Here is a 15832-nt window from a genome sequence, read left to right on the forward strand (position 1 = left end):
ATTTTGATGTGAAGTCACATTTCTCAACCCCCCCCTCGTCACACCTCCCCCCCCTCGGTGCGTGACGTCATTTATGGACGGCCCCTTACCCCGTATTCTTGTACAGGGAAATTAGTTTTCAGGTCCATACGGCGTACAGCAGTTTCAATACGTAAAAAAAAAACTTTAGGTCTATTTTTTGTGTTTCTCCCTTGTGATTGGACTTTTTTGGATGAACGTTGAGATTTAATAGGAGCACGGGATGACCAAAACGGCCTGAATTGGTCTGTAATAAGGTATGCACTGATAAGGGGTTGACAAGTATGCACCAGTGACGATTATTTGAACCGCTCGTGGGCCTCCCCTAGGTCGACTCAGCCTCAAACGAGTACCTGGTGCGGTGGTGTATAAACATATCCACTAGGGATACAAGGGCAGTCGAGCGTGGTGTTGGCCACCCACCCCCTCGAATGCCACAGTGGCAGCCTTCATAGGTGCTGCATAATAGCACTTGCCCCAACAATCTGTTAATGGTGCTAATGAATTTGCAGCATGTTGTAAATAGGGCTGTCGGATTATCTTTGTCTGTGGTCACGTACGACGCGAATCACGTGGCTAGGGGGGTGTCACGTGGGTAGGGGGGTGTCACGTGGGTAGGGGGTGGGGGGTGTCACGTGGCTAGGGGGGTGGGGGGTGTCACGTGGGTAGGGGGGTGGGGGGGTGTCACGTGGCGAGGGGGGTGTCACGTGGGTAGGGGGGGTGTCACGTGGGTAGGGGGTGTCACGTGCTGTTGTTGCTGCTGCGGCAGCGATGGCGGCTGAGGGGTGGGAGTTTGACCGCTTCGATGACGGCTCCGTCAGTGAGTGCCTTCCTCGTCCCCTTCTCCGCCCGCCTTCACTCAAACGCCTCGCACTCTCTCGCTCGCTCGCGACCAGCCACTTGTAGAGACGTGCAGCAAAACTACAGCGTGCGAGAGAGAGAGAGGGAGGGAGGGAGGTTTCGGCTCGGCCTCACGAGTAGCCGGTGCGGTGTGTGGAGTGAAACGGCGCCACTTGGGGGAGACAAAGACGGCCGGGCGGGCGTGCCGGCCTTCATAGCTGCTCGCTAACAGCACTTGCCCCTACAGTCTGCGATGGCTACACGGGGGATGACGACGACGAAGACGAACCTTTGCCTCGGCCCTAGTCCGCGCGTTGTAAGATTGCCGCGGTGCTGAGATGTGGGATGTGGAAGCAAAGTCGGTGGTCTCGTTTTCTCGTATTGCTGCTTCACGTTGTTGCTTTGTGTGTCACGCCGCTCAAGGTTGTGTGTGTGTGTGTGGCGAGAGCAGATTGCCTGCTTTGTTAGTCGTGGGCACTTTTTTTTGGGGGGGTCACGTAACCCTGTCATACCCTGTCATGTGATGTTTAGGGATGGGGGGCCATTTCCCTAAACTTTGCTCATACAACATTAGGTAGGTTTAGATTTGAAGCTTTTGTGACTGCAATGATTCATACTCTTAATTTTTTTCGGTAAAGTCACATAGGAAAAAAATATAAAAAATAAAATAATAGTAAATGAAAATAAGGGAAATAATAAAATAATACAAATAAAACAAAATACAATTCTCACGACGTTTCGGCCACAATGCAAGCAGCCGTCCTCGGGTGAAGAACAGGGCTGTCGGAAAGACAGCGTCTGAATGAGTAGACTTGTGTTTTATTATGTTTTATATTTTATTATTTCCCTTCTACGTGACGTTACCGAAAGAACCAAGAAGATGAATCCCCGCAGTCACGAAAGCGTTAAATCGAAATGAAAATAAATCAATTAAATCACGACGTTTCGGAGGCAACACCACCTGAAGACGGAGACTTGTGTTGCATCCGAAACGTGGTGATTTAATTAATTTTTTTCATTTATTATCAGTTTTTAAATATTTTTTACTTACGTGACTTTACCGAAAAAACCTAAGAGTATAGATAGATTTGCCTTTTTCAGGCAAGGCAATGATTATAAATTCGAATTGTGTTTGTCTGCTCACATGCATGTAACCCTAATGTCAATCTACTACTGAATGGGGACCTCCTCTTAAGCCAATTTCAGAGATATATCGATTTCAAATCGGGTCCATCTTTTTGAAACATCCTGTATTATGTGTAACGTGGCCAATCGTTGGCTTGTTACAGGTTGGTGAAGATAGGGAGCATAGTACAGTACTGGACACAAATATACTTTGCTGCATGTGTAAGCTCCTTACTACGACGCCCGCAGTCCAACATTAAATACAGGTTGCATGCGGTAGTTTAAATACGTGGTGGGTGAACGCAGCAATGGACACAAGTTGGAATTAATGTTCTAAGGATGTAGCTATTTCAAGTGTCAACTTTGTCATCCTTTAAGGGTCGATACAATTAGTACCAATTTGTAGGAAAGACATAAGTACTGTACCACCTAACGCTTGCTTCAGCAGGAATACATTTTTGACACGCTTTGTTGTTGTCGTATCCTCACATCTTGTAACTCAATTTTAACCAACTTCCCAATGTGGTATGGACTGCAAACTTGGTACGTACTTATGTCATACTGATGACAATACTATATTCTAAAAAAATAAATTTGTTAACATTCTTTTTAAATCCTTTATATTAAGTTCACTTGGTTGCTTGCGTGCTTGCATGCTTGCGTGTTTGCTTGCTTGCTTATGACCATGCACATCTTTCGGTCGTTTTTTAACCCACTTCCCGTAATCCAATCGAGCTGACATTTTCCACACAGACTCGTTGTGCATGACAATTAATTTTCGTGAATTTTTTTTTCAAAATTTTACACTGTTTAGGAATTTTTTTTTATATTTAATTACCAATTGCTTAATGCTGCCAGGCAATCATCTGACCCATAGGTGGCAGCCATCTCAAGCCAGAGGACGAGAGGACTCTAGCCGCCACGCATATAAAGGATTTTATAGTGAAAAACTTTGTTTTTACGGATTAATTTTTTTTTATGTTATGTTTCGGCTTGGGTCTAATTGTCCACGCTCAACTGACGTTGGCTGTAAATCACCACGCTCCCTTACGTGATGGCAAGCTTCGGGGCCACTTCCTGGAGTCGTGGAGTTCTGCTATGACTAGTACATTTCATAAAAGCGTGTTTTTACATTTTTTTAAAAATATTACTTATTTTTTGGCTTGTGGTCAGATATATGGGCACGGCCACCTCTGTCACCCCATGTATGCAGTGTGGTCCTCATTGTTTTTTAATCATGATACCTATCACTAAAGCAGTACATATAAATTAGTCCTCATAGTATGAATCGGTTTCTGTTGACATCTCTGGGTGGAGATAGTAATATGCAGGCAGTCTTCATGTTCAAGAGGTGAACTGCTTGACTATCTGTGTGCAGACGTTTACCAAGTAGTGATCTGTGACCGCAAAGACTAAGAACTTGCTGCTCTTAATATTTAGAGACTGCTTACTGTAAGACTTTTGTAATGTCATTTCAACTTCAAAGTTGAGCAGCCCACCTTCCCATGCCTCACATTTCAGCTGTACTTTATAACTGAATTCACTTTTTGTGCTGCAGCTGTATTAAAGACTTGAACATTTTAATTGTCATTGGCGAAGTGCAGAGTCCAGATGCAGGCGACACTTTGCTCGTTATATTAAAATTTCTCGAGAAAATTACATTTCGTTTATTTGAAAGCATTATCACTCTGATTTCCTGAAATATAGTGAATTTGTAAAACTGCAATTCTCCAAATCATGGCTCCCTTGTCCTAAATATTCAACAAACTTAGAATCAGAATTAGTGTTGCACTCTTTCTATTCGTGTGTATTTATGGCCGTAAAGGCCTCGTTTGTTAATTGTGCAATATTCCTTCAGGAACCTGTACTAATTCTCTACAATATTGATGTTTTCTTTTGTTTTTGTTGTCCCTGTGCTCAAGCAGTATCGATCTCCCTTGTAAAATACCTGGGAAAGTAACTAAACGGAATCATCTGTGCAACAAATCAAATTAATTCAAAACTCAAACTGCTGAAAAACTTTGTTTTCAAAAGCCTTTGGCGAATTGACCTAAATGATTAAATTAGCACAAAACAGACTATCGTGTTTACTAGCTCATAGGCATTGTCATTCATAAAACTGGTGTGGGGTTTTAATGTGAATTCCGGTCGTGTGAGTTTATGGACACGGACTACCTGTTTTGAATACACAGAGGTGCTCGGGGAGGTACAAGTCAAAAAGTTTGGTCGCTTCCTCGAGGACTATGTGTCGCAGCTGAAGGGGATAGAGGATGCCCTGGATGACTCCATCGGTGACTCCTGGGACTTCACACTCGACCCAGTCGCCTTGCAGGTGTGGTGTGGCTATGTGGGCAAGGTTGTCACTAGAGGAGCCATGTTATTGGCAGATGCATTTTTCACGGTTTTGAATCTGATCCAAAGAATGAAAGCACACAATGTTATCCAGGTCAGGTCCAGTTTGGCTGTAAAGGTAGACAAAAGTTAGTTGTTGGAAAATTCAACAATACTTTGCTGGGATAAGGATTAGACAGCCTGGCAGGGATGAATGCTACGTTTCTGTACCAGCCACACACACATGAAGCACATGAAGAAGAACAATATATTTGACTTCAAATAAAAACGAAATTACCTGTATACACAGGTCACCAAAGGCGATATAGGGCAATTTTTTCTAGGTGTTATCTATAAAAGTAAATATTAATCTTTAATATAAAAAATTTGAGCTTCATCAGATACTGATGTTTTCCAAATATGCTATTAGTCTTTTCTCCAGTGATTCACACCATCTCATGGAATACCCCTGAAAGTTATCTTGAATCATCCAATGCATACATTTTTATTACATTATTACAAGAATTTTATGAGTATTTCAATGAATGTTAATGTTATAATTGCATACTCTTTGGGTCTTTCGGTAAAGTCACGTAGATAGAAAAATAATAAAAAATCACGACGTTTCGATCGCAACACGAACAATCGTCTTCAGGTGAAAAAATACAGCAGGCGGACTGCTGAGGCAGGAAGAAATATAGACGATTGCTTGTGTTGCGATCGAAACGTCGTAATTTTTAATTATTTTATTAGAGTATGAATTCCTGCAGTCACGAAAGCTTTAAGTCAAGTTCTAATTTCATATACAGTAATATCTCACCAAATGCGTGGGTTACATTGTTGGAAAATGCAGTTTTGGCCAACACCGGATTTAACAAATAAGACCTCATGGGAAAAATAGCGTTTTGTTCCTGGGTCTGAAATTAGCACTCCCTGCCTCTTGGCCTAACTTATAATTCTACACGATTTCCCTCGTCACACGAAAAAAACTTACATGGTAATTAAAATTCAATCATACATACTATATATATTCATCCACAGCATCAACGCGGAGATTACAATCTTAGCAGCGCCAAACCGTTTAGAGCCTAAACTTCACCCCCGTGTTCTGGAAAACGTACCTCAATAAGTAAAACGTGTATAGCCAACACATATGTTCGTTTGTTTGTTGTAGTACGGAGTTAGACTGATGGCCTTAATCTAAGTTGTCTTGTGGTTGTTGTTGTTTGACTTGCATCCCACTGGCATTTTTGCACACAGCGTTGGTGTACGGTGCTATTTCTGCTATATTTTGCTGTCTTTTCTTGGATTTTCTGTTTGCACATAGTCACTTTAAGATGTTTTCTTGTTCATGTTTTTGTTTTTGTTTGATGCGGTTGCACCCGATTCAAGAGCCGAATGGCATCACAAGGCTATACCAAATAAATGAAACTGAAACTGAAAACTTAATATGTTCGATATAACAGCGTTGGTCATGGTATAACTGTATTTAAATAACATGTGCTTTGTTTGCAGCTTCTTCCATATGAACAAGCATCACTGTTGGAACTTATAAAGACTGACAACAAGGTATGTATTTTCATATCACCAACGTGTAGCAATTGACAAGAATAATTAAGAGTGCAAATAAGTGACGACTTACAACTTAACAAACTGTTCCTTTCTGCTTGTCTTATTCAGGTTTTGAATAAAGTTATCACAGTATTTGCAGCCATTTGCTGTGAGATTAACAAGTTGAGGCATGAGGTAAGACAATTTAGCATTTACATGCATGTCTTTGGTTTTTGGTTTGTTTGATAGCCTGGATACCTGCATGTTTGCCATTTTATGACATTAAACTTGGTAATATTGAAACACTAGGCATAATGGTATTTGATGATGAATTTGTCTTTTCTAGAATCTGATTGATTGTGTATGTGGTCAATGGTAGAAAAAAATACATATCTAAAAAAACGTTGTGGTTGATTGGCCTCAAAGTATGCAAAGTATGCAAAGTATGATCTGTGTTTTGATTTAGTGTGCTGATCGTAAAGGTGCATTGATACATGTTTATACTCCGACTGATGCTCCTACTGTTGTGGAGTGACTCATGCAGCCAGCTATGGCTGCAGAGTTTGGTAGTACATGTTGTTTACGTCGTTGATTGTGAAAATTCGGTCACAGTTCCTATGACCACTGTTTCATTGCTTTTATGGCTTTATTTTGGTGATTTTCGAAAAGTTTTTTGGTTTGGCCATGTTTGTTGTAGTACAGAGTTAGACTGATGGCCTTAATCTAAGTTTTCTTGTGGTGGTTGTTGTTTGACTTGTACCCCACTGGGATATTTGCACAGGGTTGGTGTATGGTGATTTTTTTTGCAATATTTTGCTGACTTTTCTTTGGATCTGTTTGCACATAGTCATTTTAAGATGTTTTCTTGTTTATGTTTTTGTTTTTTGTTTGTTGCGGTTGCACCCGATTCAAGAGCCGAATGGCTCACAGGGCTATACCTAATAAATGAACTATGAACTTTGAACTCTAAATTCATAATTCTTCAGTTCTCTGATGATAAATTTAAAATAATATTTTGCAATCTACATGTAATTAGAGGCGAATGGGTGTGTACATCTCAAATAACATGGAATAAAAGCTGAAAAATATACAAGTATAATTGGGAACTGCATACTGTGAGTTCAATTGAGAGACATAATGAGATACAGATGGATTATAGAACAAGTGCAAATGAAAGCCATAATATTGGCTATTAAGAAAAAAATGTAAGTGAATTTTGACAGGCCACATTGTTAGAAAGGCCGATATCAGATGGACGAGACTGGTCATGGAATGGCAGCGTAATTTGAGAACATGCCTAAGAGGATAATCAATGCATAGATGACGTGGGATATTTCCCTTCTTCAAAGTACATCAAAGAAGGTCCATTGCCTCAAACATCACATATATAGCTTTCCTTTTAAGGCAGTGTTATTGAGAAATGCGAGTTTTTTTGTTATTATTGTTTGTGCACCACTGCCAGCGCACCACCAAATAAAATAAGTTACCTGCTAAGATAAAAAAATATATAGTTTAGTTGTATTTGTATGTATATGTTTTAATTGATTTCTTTACCTTTCCTATACGTTCCACTCCTCTCGTGTTTTTGTATTGTTGTTTGTTGTAACGTTAATTATAATTATAAAATGAAAAGTAACAATTATTTGTAACTTAAAAATTATGCAATTCTGGACATCTGTGAAAAAGAGCTTTACAGCTCATCGGATTCCTCCAGTAGAAATAAATATTCTGATTCTGAAATAATTTGTTTCATACTGAAGAGATGGATCGATGAGTAGAGTTCATGTTTAGCAGTGAGATTGTGGTATCGCAGGCTAGTGGGGAACGACGAGATCATGGTGTGGGACCTTCATCCAGCAGTGTTAAGAACATGACTAATTATTTTGATAATAAAGTTGCTTGTCAAAAGCAGTATACCTAAATTATCCAGGCTTTGTGGTATAATTAGTGTTGATTGCCGTAAAGGTTGGTTTAGTGTTTTTATTATTATGTTTATTGGATCATCAGAATGTAATGTTTTTTAAGGGAAAAAAACACTGCTAATTATAAAATGAAAGTAACAATTATTTGTAACTGAAAAATTATGTAATACTGGGTTTGAGCATTTAAATACAGTTTATACTTTTCTTTGAGACATAATTGCTGCTTTTGAATTCTACAGTGTGTGGTTGATCTTTATTAAATGGGTTGCAAAACATTTCATATTTCATAACCTCATTGTCCTATATCCTTGTCCATAGGCAGAAACAACATTCTACAATGGACTTCTGTTCTATGGAGAGGGTTGTAAGTGTTTTTTTAAATTCTATGTAGCATACTTTAAATAAAACTGTATAAATCTCACACGTTCATTTGACGTCCCATAATGTTTATAGCTGTGATGTATAGAAGTCAAAATAAATTAAAGTTAATTTGTGCTGTATGTCGTTTTTTTACTCCAAAACTACACTTTATGGGCTAATGTCCACACCATACCAGTTATTCCCACTGAGATCTTCGTCGTTAATACATGGGAAGGTGGACATTATCATGATCATAATGACAGTTGCATACAAATGTGCACAAGAATGCAATGTCTTACAAACAGTGTGCGGTTGTGTTTTTATCAAGGCCCCGAGGGTGGCATGGAAGAAGGAGAGGCACAAATCCAAATGGGACGAATGATAGCTTTCCTGCAGGTGAAGCTCATTTGCATACATATTTTTCCATTAATGAAACTTCACTTTGACTGGCGAGATACGTCCACTTGTATTAAGTGTGACGAGTACGGCGCACAGAACGATTCATCGTAGCTACTTCCATGCAGCTCTTTCAAAATCTAATTTAAAATTCAGCTCTGAGATAGTCTATGCAGAACAGTGCAGTCAGAGTACGTACTTGGGGAAGTTCAGTATTTAATTATCCTGCCAGAATTTCCAACAAATGATATGTGTACCTTCTTGTCTTATACTTAACAAATGAAATATCAGTGTCTGTGCTCTAATGAGAAAAGCTAATCTCTTCTCTGTTAGCAGCCCCAAGTCTGTGCTGAAAATTCTCAGCACAGACAACCATTGTCGATTTCCTACAACTCTACAGGTACAGATAGTCCCCGAGTTATGATGGTCCGACTTACGATATTTCAATCTTACGATGGCGATAGCGATACGACAAAATTGTAAAATATTTTAAATTTCGCGCGGCAGGCAAACGCAGTGGCAGGCTGAGAATTTACCTTGTTTTTTTACTTTACATTGTAATTAATAAATACATACAGTATATAGTTTATACAGTACGGTACTGTAAATTGCTCTGTTTTGCTAAATTATCACCATTCTTTAAGACTCCTGGGTAGGCTAGGCCATCTTCGACTTAAGATATTTTTGACTTACGATGGGGTCGTCGTAACGCATCTCCATCGTAAGTAGAGGACTACCTGTATAAACTGAATTGACCACACAATCTAGTAAATCAATGTAATATAGACCTGTGTGCATCTAAATCCAGTACTTTTGTACATTTTCTCGTTTAAAAACTATAAATATCTATTTCATATATGTCATCACAAGCAGCTATTTTTCATCAAAGAATGCTAACCTTCCTTACTGTACATTCTCTTTATGTTTACTGTTCGTGGAAGGTGAAATTGGAGTTGTTGGCTCTTAGGTGGAGCTTGCTGACATACCAGCCATTTGAAGGGAACTTGATCAATCATTACTTCTCAGGAGCACAGGGGCAGAGCGAGCAGCTCGCAATCGAAAGTTTGCAAGTTTAAATCAGGGGTTGACTCAGCCTATCATTTCTCTGCAGTCGATAACATGAGTATAACTACGCGAAAAGTGAACACCGGTTATCCTGCGGGTAATCCTCGCTTCTGTCATATGAATGCGGAATTTTCACCACTGGCTCGGGGCTGTCAACAATAGATGAGCACCGCCCCAATGCTCATTTCAGAAGGAAATCGCTTTTATGTTTGACTTTAACTTATCGGTGCAAAAAAGGCAGTCACTCGCCTCAATTGGCATTTATAAGCCAGTGTTGTACATTCCATGTTCCCGTGGTGAGAGCAATATGTAAATAATTCAAAACCTGCCAATTTTTTCCCTAAAACCAGTAGGTTTTCTTTTTACCTACGTGCGGAAAGTTTATTACAATGTATACACGAGCCAGACTTTAATATTTGTCCTCAAGATGAGGAATGCTGCTGCTCAGACAGCTAATTTACATTCATTGTGAGTGTATGCAGACATTCCACTTAAGGTCTTTTGATTTTACCATCTGTTTTGTTTCCATGTTTATGTATCTTTAAGCCGGGCTGCGGTGGCGCTCCTGTAATCCAGCGAGAGTTGGTGAATCACAAAAATGTTGTACAACTTCTTTCCTGTGGGTGTCATGGTGCTGTACCGTGGCTTGCCAGGAGAATGCAGTACAGCGATAATGTGGACTCCACCTTTGCCATTTGAATGGGATAGTGTTTCTCCAAGTGTGCATGAGTTTTCGCTGGGTGCTACGGTTTCCTCCCACATGTAAACACTCTTTAATGGCTGATAACACCTTGATATATAGAGAGCCACAGAGATTGGGGAATATTTGGCACCGGCTCACTGTGTGGCTGCTTTCCCGTTTGTCTATGGTTCCTCGTGCCTCTTGATTTTTGAGAGCGAATACTTTGCACATGATAAGTTGATATTATATTTAAAGCCACTGTCTAATATACAAGATATTATTTTCAGCTGTGCGTTATGAAATCTGTTAACGGCATGAAATGTGAACACATTTATGGATGTATCTTTTATTGTAGCCCTATATTTGACACACTGTAAGGAGAGACCCAGCCAATTGTGCACCTCCGATTAGCACGGTTGGCTACGTACTGTGCAAAAGAAATTCAACTTACATACATAGCATTGCTACACTCACATGCATTTATTCACAGGAGCTGTCCTGCTTTGTGAATCGCTGCTACGAGGTGGTTATGAACGTCGTGCACCAGATGGCATCGTTGTACTCCTACAGCAAGTAAGAGGGTGTTTTTTTCAGTGTAGCCCTATATTTGACACGCTGTTATCAGAGGAGGCACCAAGCCAATTATGCACCATTTTCCACATCACTCAGGCTGTCCTAACCAATTGGACATGCTTTACTGGACAACTCTTGGCATCTGTGCTTGATATTAAATTGTATTTGATTTGAAGAAAAATAGTCTTGATAGTGTATTCATGTGCATCATGTGCTAAAATACATACCTCAATGCTCAAACAAGAATGTGACATGCCACATCTATTTTGGCAGTCCTGAGCCCTTGGTTTATATTCCATATTCCAGTGGAAGTGACCAGTCTCTCCCTCACCGAAGGGCAATTCCCGATAACTGCTCATGAAATGGTCATTGTGGTGTACATTTGATCAACCCCAGTGGGATGATGGGCTGAATCAATTCCTCACTGGAATTTGAATGAGCAACTTTACAAGTTGAGAATACTGACAAAGTGCCACCTGGCCATTTGTGTCTGCCTGTAAATGATGTTCCTGGAATGATTGCAACAAAAACTATTTCAGTTAAGTTGATCTGAGTATTTAACAGCGTAAAAACACAGAACAACACGAATGTCAGTGATGAGCACTAAATGGTGAAGTTTTTAATGTTGCTTTGTATGCTTTTCAGAACCGCACCGAAAATAATCAACGTATCATCAGTACACTTCCAGGTATTAGTTTTCTCTTTATTAAAATTGTATTTTTGAACACAGCTTTTGATTTGTGTTTAGACATTCAGGTCTTTATCTTGGCTAAATTTAGTGCATGGCAAATTTGGTCAGGTCAACAGTACAAAATATTATTCAAAGTGCTAAATTATATTTTCATGTTTGCAATGTAGCAGGTGACGAGTTCATTTAGTATTGTTCCTGACATGCATCAGAGAATACTCATTATTGTGAGATGCAGTCAACAAACTGTTTAAATGTACATAATCATGGCAAATGGCCTGGGTTATAATTTAAAATAGAAATGCATCTGAGAGTTTATACATGCTTCATCATCATCAGCCATGGTCAGGATGAAGGTCTTCCCAAGCAGCTGTCACCTGTCATGTTTCTGGGATATAACAATCCATATAGCTTCTTCATTTCCAATTTCATCGTTCCACCACCTCTGGATGTCTTATAGCATGTGCTCCATTCTTTGGCTGCTACATAATAATTCTTAACCATCAGCCATCATCCCTTTTCGCAAACCTGCCCTTTATAAGCCTACTTTTCTTAACCATTTGAATTTTACCCTGCATATGTTTTCTAAGCCACGTATTCTCTTACTGTCTCTCAATGTAATTCCATATGGTATATGTCAAATAATGTTTTCTTAACAGAATTGCAATCACAAACCAAATTTTTTATTTTTTAGGGGTCAGTCATTGGTGACTGGGTTTAAGACCCTAAACTCGCCATGCTTGAGGAACGATGTCATTAACCTGTGTTTTGTTCCCTTTTTCCCATGTGTTCTTCTTCTGTCTCGTGTTATTGCAAACATGCATCTCCACATTCTTATTTGTACACTTTTCAGTTTTTGTTCTATATTTTCCATCGACGACCATGTTTTGTATACATGTATAAAAGCTTTAAATCTAAGCAAAACTTTGAGGCATGATAAGTATTCATAAGAGTTTTTTTTGGGTTAAAATGCACGATTAGTAATTTAACAGCATTAATCAAATCAGCAGAAAAAAAATAGTTTTATAATGTGTAAATAAAACCTGGTATGGAATTAGCACTCGATATCAAGTCACGTAAACTGCCTCAATATCAAATGAGCTTGGAGCAGCTTTGGGCAGTGTTCATATCGATTTGCTTTCATGAACTTTTTACGAGTAATAGTGGAATTGAACTTGTTGGTGGAGATGTGAAATGTTTTTAAAATATGTGTTAGGAATGTTATTTCCAGAGCAAAACTATGTGTGAGGTTATGAGGCTATACAAATTAGCTTAAACTCGAAGATAGCACAAATAATGCAAGCAACTTATTTTTTCAGTGCATATTGAGGCTAGAGTTAATGAACCGGACAGAGCAGGAATATGATTTATATGGCTTGAATGAACTTGCACCCAGTTGCAACGTATAGGCAATGCATAACACATAGTGTCGTAGTGTTATTATTACAATAGATTTAAATCACTGCTTCAACCGAGGCGCCTGTCGTTTGCTGCAGACTGTGTATGAACACCTTGGGGATCTCCTGATGGTGCTGGTCACATTGGATGAAATAATTGAAAATCAGTCAACCTTGAAGGATCACTGGACGATGTACAAAAGGTAATGAATGCTGTCATTTGCACAGATGGCATTTTCACTTTGGTGCACTTATTTAAGTGTAAATCAAATAGAAACCAGCTGCCAGGTCAGTCCGTTAAGGGAGCCGATCATTTTTTAGGGGATTTGACTGAAATTTGATTGGACCACACTGCAACATGCAATCCCACACAAGCTTAAAAACACGCAAGGTGTTCCAATGCATGTGGGAAAACTGTGCGGGTACACAGCACAGTCTAAATTGTCTTAGAAAAAATAATCCATTTGGAGGTATTTCTTGGCCACACTTGCCCACAATCTAAACAAACCTACCCATCGGTTTTGGTATTTTTTGTTGTAAGTTTGGCAGTGATGGGAATTTGGGTTTTGTGGAAGAGTTGGCCAAAATACCATCTCGAGGGGCTCTCTAGAGCTCCTTCTAGTGGATGCCCTTTCGTCAGCTGTGACATGAGGAAATCATTACAGGGTAGCAATTGTCTGTTTACCTTTGTTACTGTTCATTTAGAATTGTATCAGAATTAACCACTATGGAGGAAATGCACTCTGAATTATAAAAAAGATTGTTTATTCGTTGAGTGGCGATTGTTGGGTGCAGCGTGACTAGTGGGTTTTGAATGCTTTTGTCCCTGCTGTAAACTGCACTCGTGGTAGCACTAATACGTATTTTATTATTTTGGTGAGGCTTATATAGTGTGTATTGTTTTATATTTTAATGGTATGGATATATTTTTGTTGACTTATCAACATTATTATCAGTACTTCCTTTAACTTTACACATGTGTAGTGGCCCACTTCAGCAATTGTTTCTTGCTGTGGTTGTCCCACCTGATGACAGACGCTTGTGTTGCGCCTGAAACCTCGTGATTTAATTTATTTTATTTTATACCTACGTGACTTTACCGAAAGAACCAAAGAGTATGGATCCCTGCAGTCACGAAAACTTCAAATCTAGATTGTAGTGAGTCACTTCGGAGACACTATTTAGGAGGCAACAACGTTTATTCTACACTACATAACACCGTTACACACGGGACTACCATTCACCTAACTCTTACACTCGTTACACACGGAACTATAACACGCCTATCTCTTGCGCACACGGGGTAACTATAACCGGGTCAGAACCGCCAACGTGCTGTCTGACCCACGACGCCGGAGACGAAGGTGTAGCACTTGGGTTCCACTTCACCTGCAGACAGCCCCGATATGCGATCGGGGCTTCCCTTTTATCCCTCTCGGCGCGGCCTGGCTCCACCCTCGGCCACGCTTACCTCTGGAACATCCCCGAAGATTCCAGACGACCTTGCACCTCCCACCTGCCTGGCTTCGCTCTTATCCACGCCCCCTTCGGGAACTCTAGACGATTCCTGGCTACACTCCCCGTGTCCCCTCAGTCACTTTCCCCCACATTCCTCACCCCGGCCCATCACGTGCTTCACCCAATGCCGGGGTGACTCGTCCTCATATGCCCCCTTCTGCCAGCAGCCCGCACCACGCTCCCCAGTGAACACTTATATGGCAATTACTTGCTGCGCTGGTGGATTGGCTGCAATCCCCTACTCTGTCGATAGGACCCATTTGCCTCTCTCTGCTAGCACCTGGTACCATGCCCCCAGTGACCCACTGTATGGTACTGCACAGTGTGCTAGCCTCTGCACCCATATTTCCTTGTTCTACAGCACTTAGCGCTACGCGCCGTAGTAATCTATTTAACATCACTACACATGTGTAGTGGCATAGTGTAGTAGCATAGCGCTGGCTGCTGGCAGGGAAGGGGATCTGCGGCGTACGGCAGCCCTGACGTCAGCAGGCCAGGATATACACCAGAGGGGGATTTAGGGGAAAGGTCACAGAAGGGGCACACCAAGAACCCACTCGTAGGTTTCAGAAAGAGGTGTGATCGGGAGCGGAGCGAGGTCTCGCTGACAGTATAAGAAGGGCTCCTGTAGGGGACCTCGGGGCTGTTGTTGGAGTGGGATTTCCGTCGTGCTGCTGAAGTCTTTGTTACCGTTCTTCTCGTCGTCTTCACCATCCTTCATGTCATCGTCTTCGTCTTCACAATCTCGGGGCGCCACCAGTCAGGCAGCCTACCAACTGTCCTGGATGAGTAGCGTCGTCGACAATAGATGGACTCATTAATTATTAAGAGTGTTAACCCCGATGGTACTTGTTCATAAAGAAGTGCCTCCAAGTCTTATCGTCTCCAAGTTAGTCACTACACGTGTATTTAGAAACGTTTGAGCAACGGTACTTCTTCAGAGCTTTCAAAGATTATTACACTAAAGAAGGGCCATTAGGTAAAATTTTAGCTTTCGTATATATTTTATCTCCAGTGTTGTTTGAGAATAACTAAGTGTTAAAATATGTTTAGCATTTGCTTCTATAGCACTGCCAACACAGATCCTGAAGCTTTTACACTTCCTTTTGCGCAACCTGTGTTCAAAGCTCCAAAAGTGGAGCTTTTAAAAAAACGTACTCAATCCTTGAAAAATTGAAAACTGCATAGCTATCGGTTATAAAGCAGCCAATGTTGATGACAGTGATGATGTGTGCTAGGCCTGCAAGGGAGCTTTTTTACATTCTGCTCAGTGCCATAGCCAAGCGGTAGAACGCTCACCACTTGTTTCAGAGGCTCATGGTTTAAGCCCAGTGGCCACCCTAGTTAATACTATTGGTCTAAAAAC

General features: G+C 40.5%; 1 protein-coding gene across 1 annotated transcript in view; it reads left to right on the plus strand.

The window, feature by feature from the left end:
* Positions 1 to 703: 703 nt before the first annotated feature.
* LOC133349601 (WASH complex subunit 4-like) overlaps positions 704 to 15832 on the plus strand; it is a 93659-nt gene continuing 78530 nt past the window's right edge. Inside the window, exons 1-9 of the mRNA XM_061563167.1 lie at positions 704 to 838; positions 4176 to 4315; positions 5830 to 5883; positions 5995 to 6060; positions 8106 to 8151; positions 8476 to 8543; positions 10781 to 10863; positions 11509 to 11551; positions 13048 to 13151. Of these exons, the coding sequence (XP_061419151.1) occupies positions 790 to 838; positions 4176 to 4315; positions 5830 to 5883; positions 5995 to 6060; positions 8106 to 8151; positions 8476 to 8543; positions 10781 to 10863; positions 11509 to 11551; positions 13048 to 13151 (653 nt within the window). The 5' untranslated portion in view covers positions 704 to 789. The remainder of the gene's footprint in view (positions 839 to 4175; positions 4316 to 5829; positions 5884 to 5994; positions 6061 to 8105; positions 8152 to 8475; positions 8544 to 10780; positions 10864 to 11508; positions 11552 to 13047; positions 13152 to 15832) is intronic.

The sequence above is a fragment of the Lethenteron reissneri genome, chromosome 30 (genome assembly GCF_015708825.2).
Source record: "Lethenteron reissneri isolate LAM-NWPU_2019-01 chromosome 30, ASM1570882v1, whole genome shotgun sequence".
Classification (NCBI taxonomy): Eukaryota; Metazoa; Chordata; class Hyperoartia; order Petromyzontiformes; family Petromyzontidae; genus Lethenteron; species Lethenteron reissneri.